The sequence below is a fragment of the Plasmopara halstedii genome (assembly GCF_900000015.1).
Source record: "Plasmopara halstedii genome assembly, contig: Scaffold_430, whole genome shotgun sequence".
Taxonomy (NCBI): Eukaryota; Oomycota; class Peronosporomycetes; order Peronosporales; family Peronosporaceae; genus Plasmopara; species Plasmopara halstedii.
This window is the reverse complement of record NW_020187350.1, coordinates 735372-751016: the sequence shown is the minus strand read 5'-3', so window position 1 is coordinate 751016 and position 15645 is coordinate 735372. Positions and strand designations below refer to the sequence as shown.

Below are 15645 nucleotides of genomic sequence, written 5' to 3'. Positions count from 1 at the left end.
GCCACACCACAGCTCCCTTGGGAGAGTGACGGGTCACTCTCATGTCACCCCGTTACATAGACCATCTTGGGAAGCTTATGTATATCTTGGGTCTCAGTGGGGTAAAAACCTCCGGCCACAGAACCGAAAGCGGTAATTGCTCGCCTGGAGATGCTGACCAACATTGTGATTACGCTAATAAGGGAAGTATACCGGACGCTTCATAATTGGCCAGAATTTGAGCGCAGAAACGCTACAGAATGTATAGTACCGTTTAGCATAACTCAAATCGTGGCAACTTAATTTAACGGTAAGCCCTCATATATGTATTGCCCGGAAAGCTTACGAACTAGAATTCATGCGCACATAGACGCACCGTTTGATTATTTGGTGTACTCAATAGGCAATTTACAGGCTGAGTTGGTGCACCGAGTAAATTAGGCAGCAAAGCGATAAGTATTTGAGATTGAGACCGCGTGTTGCGTGCATTTAAAATGGATTGGGATAAAGAACAAAATACATGTCCACTTAGAATTTGGCCAACAAAGCAACGAATGAATCAACAAAATGAAGATGCAAGCTTTGCAGCGGGGCTGCCGTAGCTTTGCGCTTAGAGAAAGCTTAATTCAGGTCACCGACCTGACTTTTTCACAAGAACCGGTACGAGTGTAACGGATCGCAATTTGCTAACTCCAAAAGTAGTTAGAACATGAACCCAAGGCTAGTAAACTTCTCTGTTTAGAATGTAAGGTGTATTTATTTGTTTAATCTGCGGCAAAGCCGTCTAATTTTAATGTATAGATTTTCCTAAATATATCTGGTAAAAGTTATATACATGCATAACTACTGGCTACCCAGCCACAAACCATATTCTTATTTGGGTGCAGTCACACCATGCCCATCTTGTGTGACACATACCCCTGTTACTAGGTATGTGTAACCCCGTTACAAGATTGCCGTGCACTCGCGCAGAGAAAGCTTCGACTCAATGAGTCCGGATTGCTAATCGCACAGAGATTGACTCGGTATGCAACTACCAAGGGTATTCGAGAGCCTCTAGCGTATCTGGATTTCAATTAGTACTCTTATTTCAAAATACAATTACTTTGGACTATAACTAAATATTTACTTTTTATTTTCACATTTGACATGCACCTGGTGGCCTATGTGTATCACGAACGTTTGCTTTACGAGATCTAATCATCTTTATTAAACCTATACCATAGTGTTCAAGAATCTTACGATTACACAAAAATGCAACGTTAATCTAGGAACAATTATACAGATTAATTTATTGCAATTGTACCAAAAGTGTAAGCTATATGTATACAAGATTACAGTGTTTATTCCACCATGCACCCTCTTCACTAAGATTCCAACAACACTGCGGCTCACACATCTTTTGTCGTTTAAAAACTCTGCGCAAAATTGACCGCACTACGAGCAGCTATTGCACTCGGAGTTCGACTCCGCCCCTTACAGTTTTATTGCCTGCTCACCATGCATTAATGCCCTGGTTGCCCCCTCAGGTTGATTGCAATAACGGGAAGCGCGCTATGACTGGCGACGCTGCCGCTTCGCCGAGAAAGATATAGAATAAGGGTTAGCTAGATCATAAGCGGCCACAGCACCACAACAATCTTGCAAAAGTGGAACCCCTACAACTTTTCGGATTAAAACTAACCCTAATGCTATATCAGGCGCTAGTAACAGCCCTAGTTTATCCGCCAGTTCACCAAACGATCAACGAAGAAGTGTCTCCTTCATCAAGCCGTGTTTGCGAAATGTGATCCTTGTGCGACTGACTCTTGCAAGCTATTTTTGCTGTGGCGGCAAGTCGACTCTCTTCGAGGGTCACGGCGCGTGTCCGAGGCTGAGATGAGCCGGATCTTAGTTTATTCTTTGTGCCTGCCATCGCATGACCTGGTCTGAGGTATTCTCAGCAATTGAAAGCTACGTTGAAGCAGGGGATGACTCAGCTACAAATGATGGTAGAAATGTTGCTTCTTCTGTAACAAAGCTTTTCATGTCCGACTGGCTCGCGAACTGGGATTGTAACAGGACTCCCGTAAGCCCATTTATGGGAGAAAATAGTTTATTTTATTTTCTTTGGACAATTAAGAGTACAGCAAAAACTCCTTGCTTTTTGACGTGTTAGGTAGTACAACACATGCGAAACATGTCGCGTCTCACCCATACGCTGAACGAATCGCCTTATGATTGCCGACGTGACCTTTCCAGCAGCGTTCAGCTGGCAAAGCTCCAGTGCTCCACACGCTCATGCTCATTGGCATCTGCTTGGGGTAGAGTGCAGCCTACAGCAGATGCTGAGGCGTCACAACGACGTGGAATGACCAGTTTGGAGCTGCAAGAGCCGAAATCGGGCACGCGACTGGTCTTCGAGACCAAGTTATCCGCCACACCCTAAGACTATTTGACACGTCGGTTAAAGCAGATTTGCTGGGGTTGTGCCACGCCGGCATGGTTTGCACGATTCTTATGCAAGTAATTGATAAGGCCAATCCGATTGATTTCAAGTCCGTCTGGTATAAAGGCAATAACTAGTCTACAATCACCTATATGGTCGCGGGGTATGTTGGACGCTGCATTCCAATGAGTGGCCAAAAATGGGATTCTGTCAACGTCAAAGACTCTCTTGTCTATAATGTCGAGTAGCTTGTTCAAGCACATATACTCGAACACCGCTCGCAAGTATAATGTGTTTCCACATCCGACTATTCTTACTCTGCACAACTCTGCACGGATATATCGTCGAAAAACGTTTGTGTAAAGCCGCGATGTGGCCTGAATAGCGGATGTATCAAACGGCGACTGAGTGTTACGGTTGCATTTGACAGCCGCTGTGACATGATAGACATTTCCTTAGCTTCTCGCTCGAATATACATACCACAATAAGAGAGTTATCGTGGACCTCTCCCAAGTAGTTGATGATTTCCATCAACTAGGTCGAACGCACTTAACATAATGCAACTAATCATACTGTTCTGTAATACAGTCTTTTTGGTACCCGGCTTTTACGCCAAGATTATGGCTGCATTTAGCGTATCTATAGGATACACAATTCGCCACTTGCCGTTTGCCTTTCACGTAGAAAGTCGGCGCCGAGTGTGAATATTCACTGGCAATCACCATACCCAGCGTTGTTGATCTCACACTGTTCTTTCATTGAGTGTGACGCAAAATGTTCGGCTTCGTTTCCAAGTCAATTTCATGACACAATTCCTTCCTCATCCGAGGGTAATACGCTTGATAGATCACGTCGTGATATTTCTTCAAATTTTGGTCCAAAGAACTTACGATAATACTTGTCCCACTCTTCACTCAGTGATATGCGAGCGATCTCACTGACAGATTCGCCACGACGGATGACAAGCTCAGTTCCTCCTTCGATAGTTAGCGTCCAAATTCGGTGACTTCGTCACCATGTAAATAGCGCAGAATGTTAATCCATCCGACGTTCTAAAGTTCTGCTGGAGAGATTATGAGGAGACATTCGACTAACCTGGTCACTCGTTATACGAGTTCGTAAACTTTATCGGCTCATACACATTGCGCTTCCATGCTCTGCACTGTAGCCCCGTCACGTGGTAGTGCTGACCTAGGACTGTTGCACCATAACAACAATAACCCATTCTTCATAACGTCAGTGCCTTGAACATTTACTTTTAATTACGAGTCACCCTTCACGTCCTTCGGCTCTGAAACAGGAGACTTGGACACCCGCTTCCGTTGTCCAGCAGCCTTTGCTCTGAAGACAACACCTCACAGCTATGCTCTTCTTACTCACCAGAGCTACACTCTGGGGATCATGACATAAATCTTTCTTTTACGTCTAATAATCAGGCCGCGGAATTCTACTACTTCTGCCTTTCAGGACCCGCTCGTACTATTACTGCTATCAATCTCGGACAATCCAATGTTCTTCACAGAAGCTATAGCAGCTTCATTCTTGCAGCAGAAACACTTTTGCCTTCGCGTAGTAGCGGCTTTGAGACTCGCCAAAGCCTTACCTGCGTGAAATCGAGCTTCTCCGATTTCGAGCCAAGTGATACTTCACGGGTTTGTTGATGTCACGATCGTGATATGTGACAATGTCATATTAAGTAACATTCGTATTTTACATCCAAGTTCAGGGTGAGACAACGTTCCATGTCCATATCCCCAACCTTTACTCGAATGCTTTCTATTATCGTGTTCATCAATGTCCCTTTCGCAAGACGCGCGGAAATCATTTCTGTATTTTGCACCTTCAAAGCCTCCACAAACTTTTTATTTTTTTATTAGCTGTACGTAATTGCACGACATCCTAAATCTTTGATGCTATTTCACGGTTTCACAAAGTCCGAAACTTTGATATAACAAATCTGGGCTATGAGGCTTACATCTTGAGATAAGCCGCGTCATCAAGGGCTAGATCCCATTAGCCACTATATTAACGAGGTAAAATAGTATCTAGTTCAGGATTGGAGGGTGAGGAGTGGCTGATTGCACTCGACAATCCCCGGTGAGGTTGTCGCTCTTGCGTTCTTTTTTGCCGCTTAGCTGAGAGCGAAGAGGGCACACGAGGTAAAGATGTGTTGTAACACCGCATATAGAGCACGTGGAGCTGCTCAGCAGCTAACATATATAACTTCTTTAGCATGGCTGAGGTCCAACACCTCTGGCGTACTCGTCGAGTTTACATATCAGAACCCCATCCTGTCGCATCAGCACTGGAGTTGTACTCTGTATCAAATGCAACGCCCACCGCTTCCTCGAAATAAGAGGGTAACTGCAGACGGTCTTAGTGTAAGTCGCTCCCGTTTGGATACCCTTCATTGAGTGAGTAACTGTTGCAGCTTCCATTGCTGCTATAAGTGTTCCTGGCTCTTGGTTATAGTCCGCTATTTCTCGTCCCATATGGGTAAATAGAGCTATAAATACCCCCTGTTTGTCTGGTTATGCGGCATGACCACCCGGTGGTAGCACCTCCCCCTCAGAGATCCTACACGCCAGTACCATTCTAGCGTGTGGCCTCCTAGCTTGGCGATCGAAAATGTGACGGGAACCTGATCCGTCTGGAGCACGGCTGAATATGTGACCAGCACAACTTTACCGTCCAGAGGAAGAAGTTCTTTTCGTCGCTACCTTCAAAAGCCTGGACACTGAACATTGGCGGGTTCACGGTGAATGCCATTTATTATCCCACCGGTGCTGGCAGGTGCCTCACCATCGCCTTCTCATAGCTAGTGAGGGCCTCTAGGAGATTGATTTCAGCGTCAATTACTTTTGCCATCACTTCTCGGATCTTATCGGGATCAGCGATGAATATAAGCTTATTAAGCTGGTGTAGCTGCTCGGGGGACATGTACTCGAACAGTTCAGATTTATTTATGCAGAATATACAGCCCGTTTACAAGACGGTGATGGGATTAGCTAGAAAAGCTACCAAGTGCAACGGAAGAAAGCGTAATAGCTTATTGGTCTAGTTTTTTTGCGCCTAAAACGTATCGAGACTTAAGAAATTTACTGAAGCGTCGGTCGAGTGTCTTCGCTCCTAACTCGGGTGTTGGGCTCAATCCCGAGTAACTTCTTGACTCTTGCATGCTAAAATATGCGAGGACACGATGCGTTCAGGGATTTTTTTATCAGATGCCTCTGCTACTTGAGATACAGGATATCATGTAATGTTTTTACATTTATCATTTACTTCCTCATTTATAAGCTGTAACGTTGTCTTACACTTTTGGTACCAATGTATTCGATCAATACTGCGCATCTTGTGCGGCATCTTTTGGTCGATTGTTGATATCGAAAACACCACGAACTATAAAGAAGACAGGACCATGATGCGTGTGGACTGCCAGCCGCAGATAGTAAAGGTAGTTTACTGTGAGAGATAGTTAATTGTATATGATACAGGTTTCAAAAATATGAGATCCTGAAACATTTACTCTTCAAAAAGCGTAGCTTTAGACATATGGAGCTTTCGGTTTCTCTACTAATAGGAGCGCAAGAAACTGATCTCTGTGCAATTATTAGTGCAAAATGCTCAAGTGGAAACTTCTTTCGGTACAAAGTGCACAGCAAACCAGCCAGAATGAAATACAATACACATCATAGTGGGAATTTGGAACAAGAAAGGTGAGCACGAAAGCTGTGGAATGTAATATATATATGATTATTGTTAATCCGTCAAGAAGCTAATTTGTGGCCCAGTAATTTTTCTGTCTGTAACCGTTGCTGTGCTGATAAATGTAATTGTTCAGATATGCAGACTGTTTCGATGCGCACGCCGAAATCAACTACTTTGGAGCATGAAGAGCTAAACCATCCTCCTCATCACTCAAGCTCCTTGTACGAATTGTAGCCGTAAGCATACGCATCGTCAATTTGAGCATCACATGCCGCGGTCACTTGCCTTCTCTTTCTTGCGAGGTCTTACAATTTTTAGCCTCTGTTTGAAATGATATGTTCAAAGTGTTATCGGTATTATAAAATATTAATCACAGAATAACACCATGGAATCGGAGCCGGTGCTGCGTCGCTCTAAGCGGGAACATCAGCCAAGCGCTAAAGCAGCTTCATTAACATCACAAATTCTACCAACCACATCTTCTCGTACATCTCGCCGCTCACAACGACGTCGTATAACTGGCTCAGCGTCACCAGCCTCCACTTCCGTGTCAGCTCGTTTCTCATCGCCCATACAGGACGCAGCGACGTCAGTTGCATCTGCTGACGTTATACCTGCCCATGTGGATGGTGTAAACTCAGCCGGACAGCGACGTAGAGTTCGGGCAGCTGCACATACGGGTTCGAAGACGAGCGTAACCCAGCGATTTGACTCGTTTGATTCGAATGGGATACACGACGGCGGCAAGGTACTTGGGCGGTACACAAGTCACGACTGTGTATTACTTTGCGAAATTATTTTACGTCAAATAAAGGAGCAGACACTGGCATCGACCGTGCTGGAAGAGACTAAGTCTCCAGGTACGATAGGAGACCTTTTTTTCGATAAAAACTAGTAATAAACTAATAATCTATGCGTTAACTCTAGCCTTTATCAAGTGGGAATCTGTTGCTAAGAAGATGGAGACAACGCACAAGCTAAGAATGGAGCCTCAAGAGTGTCAGTTGCTCTGGAAATTCTTAGCTTACGACGAGATTGTTATGGTACATAATGATAATTTATTACCAGATTCTGATGAAGAAGATTTCTGTAAGACTCCAGCTGCAATTAATGCACAAGTGGCAAGTCAAAATGAAAAAGTTATCAAGAAAGAGCTATCAATTGTTGCGACACAAAGTGGGACTGATGCTTGGACAGAACAGAATGCTTCAAAAAATAGTCCTGATAAGGACAATACTAATCTGTCTGAAAAAGAGCAGGAGACAAGCACGCTAGTGGCCCAACATGATAGTAAATCAACATTGCAGTTGTACCCGACGTACTTGCTTCCAAGTGGAGTACCAGATGCGTGGTATCGTCCTTTTGGACCAAAAGATGCAATGCCGCTTACATTTGTGGCATCGAGATTCTTAAAACGAAAACCAAGTCCAACAATTCAATCGCTGACGGGAAAAACTAGCGTTTCATCGGTATCAGGACAGACATTCGGGCAACCGTTTGCTAGTGAGCTGAAGAGGAAGCAAGAAATTTCATCTGTTAGTGCACCAGCGGCTAAATCGCCAAAGCTGTCGATACCTCCGCCTGCGTTCGTGTCCACCGCAACTCCTTCGTCCATCTGACTTGGTATCATTGATATATTTTTTAGAGACCAACGACAATGATATAATTGCGACGAATGTTGGCAAATTTTTGCGCTTTGTACATCAAAGTGATGTTAATAATTATATCACTTTAGTAAAGAAACAGTAATTGAGGAATGTACTGACGCAGTGAAGATAACCAAATAAACATTTTATCATTACAGTGACGGCCACAACATCCGACAATGTATAATGTTGCATTAAGCAATTTGCCCTAAATCAGTGCAGATTTAAATAAGCATGTAACTGGTTTAAAAAAGTACGCGTTTCTATTTTTCATACGCACCATTAACTTCGTCTCAAGTACGACTATAATCTCACCAATAATAAGAGAATGGAGCGTGGCGGCAACTTCCGCAACGGCCGAGGCGGTCGAGGCTTTGGACGTGGACGTGGACGAGGTAGCGGACGAGTAGGACGTGGTAGAGGTAGAGGAAGTGGCGGCGGTGGTCGTGGCGGTCGAGGAAGTGGTTTTCAGTCGCAACGTCGGCACGATGACCAGAGTTACGCGTCGTACCCTTCACCTCAACATGTTCCTCCACAACAAGTGTATCCGCCTCCACCACAAGGGTTTTCTCAGTATCCACCACAAGATCAGTATCAGCAACAGTATCAAGCACCTACTCTGTATCAACAACAGGGGCACAGCGATGATAGAAGTGGATACAATGTTGCTCCTCCGTGTCCACCATCTTTACGACCAGATTTGTACCACCAGCCTGTTGAAACATTCTCACAGTATCCAACGCAACAATTTCAACAATTTTCGCAATATCAACAACCACAATCACTTTCTCTTTCTCATCAGTACATCCAGTACCATGATGAGACTCGCGGGTATTTAAACAATCCACAAATTTCAACTGTACCAGCTCCACGTCAATCAATTGATTTTGCAGATGCTGTTCAAGCACGACAACAAGCTTACGCTCCAGTACCTCGAGAGAATGATCAACAGTCATTTTACCAAGATTTAACTCATCCTATCCAGCCACAGGATCCACGTACAAATCGGCACCACATTCAATCTCAAGATCAAACATGGTATCACTTTCAACAACCTCATCCCTTACAATTCAATGGACCTCCAACATATGATCAGAGGCTTAAACGGAATACTATACCCGTTCCACCTTCATATTCACAAGATTCAACATTTCATTTTCAAGATCGACGTCAAGATTCTCATGATCCTAGCAAACAATCAAATCGACTTCCTCCACCAACGTACGTTTGTCATAATTGTAATCAACCTGGTCATTGGAAACAACATTGTCCATTATTTGAAAATGAAAAGAATCAAGAAAAAGAGTTTTATCAATCGCGATTAAATCCCAAAATCGAAATTGAGCGAGGATTTCCATCACCGTTACCAGGACCAAAGCCTCAAGATCCACGAAGACATTTTGAAAATTTGAACCTTTCAAGCCAACCACCTTTACCTGAAGGTCCTATGCCACCATTACCGACTCATGCACAGCAGCTTCCTGAGAATTACAATCGACAAGAGTTTGAGGTTGGAATGCAAGTGTGGAAGTGTGAAACATGCGTCAAGAGTTTTAATGTTGTATCACAATATGAAGCACATTTGAGTTTTCATGTCACGTGTTCAAACTGTGATTTTACAGCTTCAAAACGAGTCGTTGGGGCACATTTTCAAACAGCTCATGGACAATATGCTGGTCAAGGTTTAAAAGAGATTGAAGTGGAAGGACAAAAGTTTATGGTCTTAGTTGGGAATTCGGCAGAAGAGATAGCGAAATGGCGAGAAGAACGACGAAAAAATTGGCTTGCTATGTCAAAAGAACCAAAGACAAATCGAACAAATACGTTTGGAACAGGCAAACGAAAATTATCAATTTCATCTGATGAAGATTTAGAAGAAGGTGAGATTGAAGAGGATGAAGAAGTCAAAGCAAAAATTGTGCTTCAAACTGGTACCACAACAAGTGAAAGAGTTGTTGACGTGAGTCAACAAGAACCTTTTGTAAAAAAGTCACGCAAGATCATCTTGTGCAAGTATTTTTCTCGTGGTCAATGTCGTCTGAATGAAAAGCAATGCAAATTTAGCCACGATCGATCATTATTTGGATGTCGTGCAATGATGTATAAAGGATCGTGTATAAAAGGGATGTACTGTCCGTACTCTCATGATACAACAATGATATTCGGACAGCTTGAACGTAAAAAAGATCGAGTTAAAGAGCAACAGTGGCGTGGAGAACAAAAGTCATTGCTGCGTAAATTACTTGCAAAAGATATGCGTGTGGAACAGCGTAAAATGCTGCAGATTGTACATTTTTTAGTTGCGAACGAGTTCTTTCGTACAAATGATGTAAAAGCTGAAGCCAGTGAAGCCATTACACTGGAGACTGTAACGGACGAGGCTTCAGCTGATGCTAAAGAAGAGTGTAGTAGTAGAGAAGTGGAGACAAATGTGTTGTCGATAGTAGAATCAAGTGATTGTGTATCGCAAGAAGTTACGACGTTGCCATGTTCGGACAACACCAACAGTACAAATGGAGAAGGTACAGAAATCAAAAGTCTTTTTGATGCTGACGCTGGAGACTTTGAAGAGGTTGTGGCTGTGCCAGTAAAAAAGGTTGTAGAGGCAGCTCTTGATTATGTAGTATCTGAAATTGAGACTTGTTCGAATTAAGTGGAATTAGTCGATTTTTTTGTACGACGAACGAAGAGCATGCTGTACGCAACGTCCTCGTTCGTACTCTTAAACATTTTTGAATTTATGAAAATAGATTTTTAGGATGCACAATGGGGTGGTGTCCGTGACGTAATGGTCTCGATATGATTGGAATAGTTATAGAATGATGTTACTACTCGAGCTTTTCTAGTTCACGAATACGATCAAGCATCTCGCGTTTCGATGTTTCTTGTACTTCACCCCCCAAAACAAATTCATCCAACATGGAGTAAACCTAAACAAACAAACAGCTTCAGTGTTTCATCACTTTCCAATTCTCATCTCATCGTCTCCTTACTTTGTTAAAATTGAAAACAATATCAAGTTCGCAAACATTAGCAAACTGTTGATCCAATAATTCAACAAAAAGATGAATTGTTTCAAGACCCAACAATTCATTAGCCGACAGGTCTACACCCAGAATAAAAAAGAGACCAGCATAGCGACGATAAATGAGTTTATAGTTACGAAACTCAATAAAGTTCGTATGTTTTGCATCACGAGCTACAACAAGGCGATGAATCTCCGTCTCTAATCGCGCTTTCTCTTGATCTTCCGGTGGTGGTACGTAATACTTGGACAGTCGCGTCTTGCCTTGACGATTTTGAAGCAGAAAGAAGCGGATCTGTCATATGATAAATTCATTAAAGTAAACAAGTTCAAATACTAAAACTTTCTTACCATTTGCTTTGATAGATTGTAGATAGAATCGACTTCTTGAATGTCCAGGAGGAGACTAAAGGTGATCTTGAAAGGACACAATCGCAATTATGTAACCATTTTTAGGTAAGTGGTTACACTGACAAACTTCCTCAGGTGGTCCACCTTACTAAAAGACTGTATAATTTCCACCAATTATACACTGCCACTTGCTTGTCCTTTAAGATCCTACAATTCAAAGTTTCCCTTTGTCATGGTACGTCTACCGCATTCTCTTATGCGACGATAACTTTCTTTTTACGCATCTATCACAGTTGTATCGACATTGAATTGATAACATTTTATTTTGTTTCCTTATTACTCAAAGTTTCATCTCTCATTTTTCTCACTTCTTGTTTGTATATTCATCTTTAGCCACTTCGTCTCGATATTAAACGTAAACTTTATTCTCGCTCTGAGCGTGTAAAGAGTGTTGATCTTCATCCTATCGAGCCATGGGTTTTATCTGCTTTATACTCTGGTAGTTTAATGATTTGGAATTATGCAACTCAATCACTTGTCAAGACACTCGAAGTTTCATCACTTCCTGTACGAAATGCGAAATTTGTCGCTCGAAAACAATGGATAATTACAAGTAGTGATGATATGCAAATACGTGTGTTCAACTACAATACAATGGAAAAACTTACGAGTTTTGAAGCCCATAGTGACTACATTCGTCATATTGAAGTTCATCCAACCCTTCCATGTTTTCTTACATGTGCTGATGATATGACAATTAAACTTTGGGATTGGGACAAGAATTTTACTTGTTCACATGTTTACGAAGGTCATGGACATTATGTGATGATGGTGCAATTCAATCCAAAAGATGCTCATTCGTTTGCAAGCGCATGTTTAGATCGAACAGTACGAGTTTGGGGTCTTCAATCAAGTCATGCACATTTTGTACTTGAAGGACATGAACGTGGAGTTAATTGTGTTGCTTACTATCCAGGAGGAGATAAACCATATTTACTATCAGGTAGTGATGATCGTACTGTTAAAGTTTGGGACTATCAGACAAAAGCGATCGTTCATACTTTAGATGGACATGGAAATAATCTCACGTCTGTATTGTACCACCCACGATTACCACTAATAATCTCAGCCAGTGAAGATGGAGCTGTACGCATGTGGCATTCAACTACCTATCGTGCAGAAACGACTTTAAATTATGGCATGGAACGTAGTTGGTCACTTGCAGCGTTACCATCGGCTAATACTTTAGCAATTGGGTACGATGAAGGTACTATTGTACTACGATTAGGACATGATACACCTGTTGTAAGTATGGATAGTGGAGGAAGTGGAAAAGTGATTTGGACAACAAATAATGATGTTTATACAGCTAGTGTCAAAGGAATCGTGAGTGAAATGGGATTACAAGACGGTGAGAAGCTCCCTTTGGTTTCAAGAGACCTTGGTAGTTGTGAAGTGTACCCTCAAAAGGTACAACACAATAGTAATGGACGCTACGTCGTTGTGTGTGGAGACGGCGAGTACATTATTTACACGGCACAGCAGCTACGTAATAAGGCATTTGGTGCGGCACTTGACTTTTGTTGGTCACCAACGGGTACTGGCGATTATGTTGTTCGGAAAAGCATTTCAGATCTCACCCTTTTTCGTAATTTTAAAGAGGTTAAGAGTGAGAAACCTCGTGTTGTATCAGCTGAAGGATTATTTGGTGGTACTGGTGCAATTGGTGTAAAAGGAAACGATGCTATTGCAATGTTTGATTGGGAAGAATTACGTCTCATTCGTAAGATTGATGTTGCCGTGAAAAATGCTTTTTGGTCGGAAAATGGCACTCTTGTCGTCCTAGCGTGTGATTCGAGCTTCTATGTACTGCGGTACAATAAAGAATTGGTGGCACAAGCATTTGCTGCTGGTACAAACTCGGCTGAAGATGGTGTTGATGGTGCGTTTGATCTGCTGCATGAAATCTCGGAGAAAGTTGGCACAGGCACGTGGGTTGGTGATTGTTTCCTGTACACGAACTCTGGTGGAAGATTGAATTACTATGTGGGTGGAGAAGTCATGACTCTTGCTCATTTAGAGCAGAAAATGTACTTGTTAGGATATTTACCGCGTGAGAATCTTGTCTTTTTAATGGACAAGATGAAAAACGTTGTGAGTTACACAGTGTCATTGGTTATGCTTGAGTATCAAACTGCGGTAGTACGTCGTGACTTTGAAAGTGCAAATGCCATTTTACCAAAGATTCCAGCTGATCAAATGGATCACGTTGCTCGATTTTTAGAGTCTCAGGGATTTAAAGAAGAAGCATTAGCTTTGAGTACTGATCCCGATCAAAAATTTGACCTTGCTGTTCAACTAGCAAAGCTAGATGTTGCACATGAAATTATGCTCAAAGAGATTGATAAAGGAAAAGGAAAAGATGTGGACATTGAGACGCAGCACAAATGGAAACAATTGGGTGATCTTGCTCTCAATGATTGTCAATTGGCTCTTGCTGAAGATTGTGCACTTCGAGCGGATGATTTCAGTTTATTACTCATTCTGTACACAAGTCGTGGCGACAAGACTGGTCTTGTGCATTTAGCTGAGCTTGCAAAGGAGAAACGTCGTTACAATATTGCGTTTATCTGCTGGCTACTACTTGGCAAGACAACGGAATGTGTAGAGACATTGAAAGAGACAAAACGATTTCCTGAAGCTGCTTTCTTTGCACGCAGTTATTGTCCTTCAAAAATGCAACTTGTGATGGATAAATGGCGTCAAGACTTGGCTGTAGTAAGTTCTCGTGCTGCTAAAGCATTGGCTGATCCTACACATAATGCCGATTTGTTTGAGAATCTACAATTGTCGATGCAAGCAGAAGCAATTCTTCTTACACAAAATGGCGGTGAAGAGACGAATGCGCCAGCATCGTCATATCTCGTAAAGAAGGATTTACTGGAAAGTGGTAATCTTCTCGAGCTAGTATTGAGTGGCAATCTTTCAACTGTCGAGACTACTAGTACTCTATACGATGATTCGACGGTAAATCCAGTAGCTGAAATAGAAGCTACAGCTGCTCAATTGAAATACGAGCAAGTGAGAGCTGAGGAAATAGCACAAGCTGAAGCGCATGCACGTGCAGAGGAAGAAGCTCGTCAACTTGCAGAGATGGAAGCGCACGCTCGTGCGATGGAAGAACATGCTGCACGTATGCGTAGTGAAGCAGCAGCTATTGCTCAAGCTGAGGATGAAATACAACAACAAGCTACAGCTGGCACGAGTAACTATCACGATGATCCATCTGGCTTTGGATTCCCATCTTCATCAGCTTTAAACGAGTTCGGATTTTCGAGTCAAGATTCGCATTCATCTTTACCGAATTTAGACTATGGGATGGCTAATACTTTAGCTACTACGACGATAGCGACGAATGGGAAGACAGGTGAGTTATTGGACTTTGAAGTGGAGAATGCAGACATTCAATTTGAAGAAGATGATGATGGTGATTGGGGTGAGATGTAGGTTTCAGTCTTTTAAAACGTTTTTTGAATGATATCAGTTGTATTGGTATGAGTAATTGTACGGGAGAGTTATTTCTGATATGAATCTGACAGTAGATAGGTGTGATATAAGGCTTATCGATAATGATATCACGAGGTATTACAAACTCGGGTGCCAGTCCGCCAGAATAGGAAAATAAAAGTGTTATTATAAGATTACAAACCTACTCTTTTGACTACGTCGGTAATATCTGTCAAGCTCATAAGAAATTACTGTGAATTAACTCTCACAGTAGCGCTTGGCAGAGCGCTACTAGACAGGCACCGGCATCAACTACTTTAGGAGTCGTGCTGTTGCTTACGAACGTTAGATACCCGATCTTTATTCCTTAATATATGAACTCATAGTCGTCTTAAATCCAAAATAACAAAGTCAACGTTCAATCTGCTGCGTAGCATAAAAGCATCACATGCATACTTTATTACCACACTCTCCCATTATTAGTAAAAGTATCCGACTGTCTGCTTATCCTTCACTGGTATTGGGCAAGTTATAGCCCAATTCAATGTCAGCACTCCACTCGTCACGCAAGCATAGCCAGTACATCAGCACAATAAAAATTTCATGAAAACTGTCACCACGCTTATTACACTATGAAGCTAATGAGTTTTGCAAAATTCTTTTGATTGCGGTACTGCACGCGCTGACAACGTTGGATACACGTAAGTAATAAGACAGAAAAGCGTGCGATTTCCTTGCATTATTTTACATATTAAAATACCTTTGCCTTCCTCCAGCGATGGATCTCCATGACGGCCGTAAATAAGCGGAATATGAAATTTACATCTCATTGAACAGCATTAATTAAGTTAAAAAAAGGTAAAAGTAGTATCAAAGTCATACCTATGAACGTCGTACTGCTCGCCTACCCCGATGCTAGCGCACATTCGCGCTTGTCGAAGAGCTTTAAGAAGCCACTGTAGAAACAACATGATAAGCTCGTCACTTGAAATTAGTAAAG

The 15645-nt window shown here is 42.3% G+C and overlaps 5 protein-coding genes across 5 annotated transcripts; 3 read left to right on the top strand and 2 right to left on the bottom strand.

Moving 5' to 3' along the window:
* Positions 1-6501: 6501 nt before the first annotated feature.
* On the top strand, positions 6502-7735 carry PHALS_09724 (uncharacterized protein; the record flags this gene model as incomplete). The annotated part of the gene is made up of 2 exons (XM_024725032.1): positions 6502-6976; positions 7044-7735. 2 exons carry the CDS (start codon positions 6502-6504, stop codon positions 7733-7735), a joined length of 1167 nt encoding a protein of 388 aa, XP_024575849.1.
* Positions 7736-8090: 355 nt separating this feature from the next.
* Positions 8091-10415, top strand: PHALS_09723 (polyadenylation factor i yth1 (cpsf subunit); the record flags this gene model as incomplete). The annotated part of the gene is made up of 1 exon (XM_024725031.1): positions 8091-10415. One exon carries the CDS (start codon positions 8091-8093, stop codon positions 10413-10415), a length of 2325 nt encoding a protein of 774 aa, XP_024575848.1.
* A 175-nt stretch (positions 10416-10590) lies between these two features.
* PHALS_09722 (ap-2 complex subunit sigma-1) lies at positions 10591-11141 on the bottom strand (the record flags this gene model as incomplete). The annotated part of the gene is made up of 3 exons (XM_024725030.1): positions 10591-10692; positions 10756-11082; positions 11139-11141. The coding sequence occupies 3 exons, from the start codon at positions 11139-11141 to the stop codon at positions 10591-10593; spliced, it is 432 nt and encodes a 143-aa protein (XP_024575847.1).
* A 229-nt stretch (positions 11142-11370) lies between these two features.
* Positions 11371-14645, top strand: PHALS_09721 (coatomer subunit beta; the record flags this gene model as incomplete). Its single annotated transcript, XM_024725029.1, has 2 exons — positions 11371-11373; positions 11532-14645. 2 exons carry the CDS (start codon positions 11371-11373, stop codon positions 14643-14645), a joined length of 3117 nt encoding a protein of 1038 aa, XP_024575846.1.
* A 3-nt stretch (positions 14646-14648) lies between these two features.
* On the bottom strand, positions 14649-15600 carry PHALS_15390 (hypothetical protein L917_14838). Its single transcript, XM_036407405.1, has one exon. The coding sequence runs from the start codon at positions 15473-15475 to the stop codon at positions 15284-15286; it is 192 nt and encodes a 63-aa protein (XP_036263113.1). The 5' UTR covers positions 15476-15600; the 3' UTR covers positions 14649-15283.
* Positions 15601-15645: the final 45 nt, after the last annotated feature.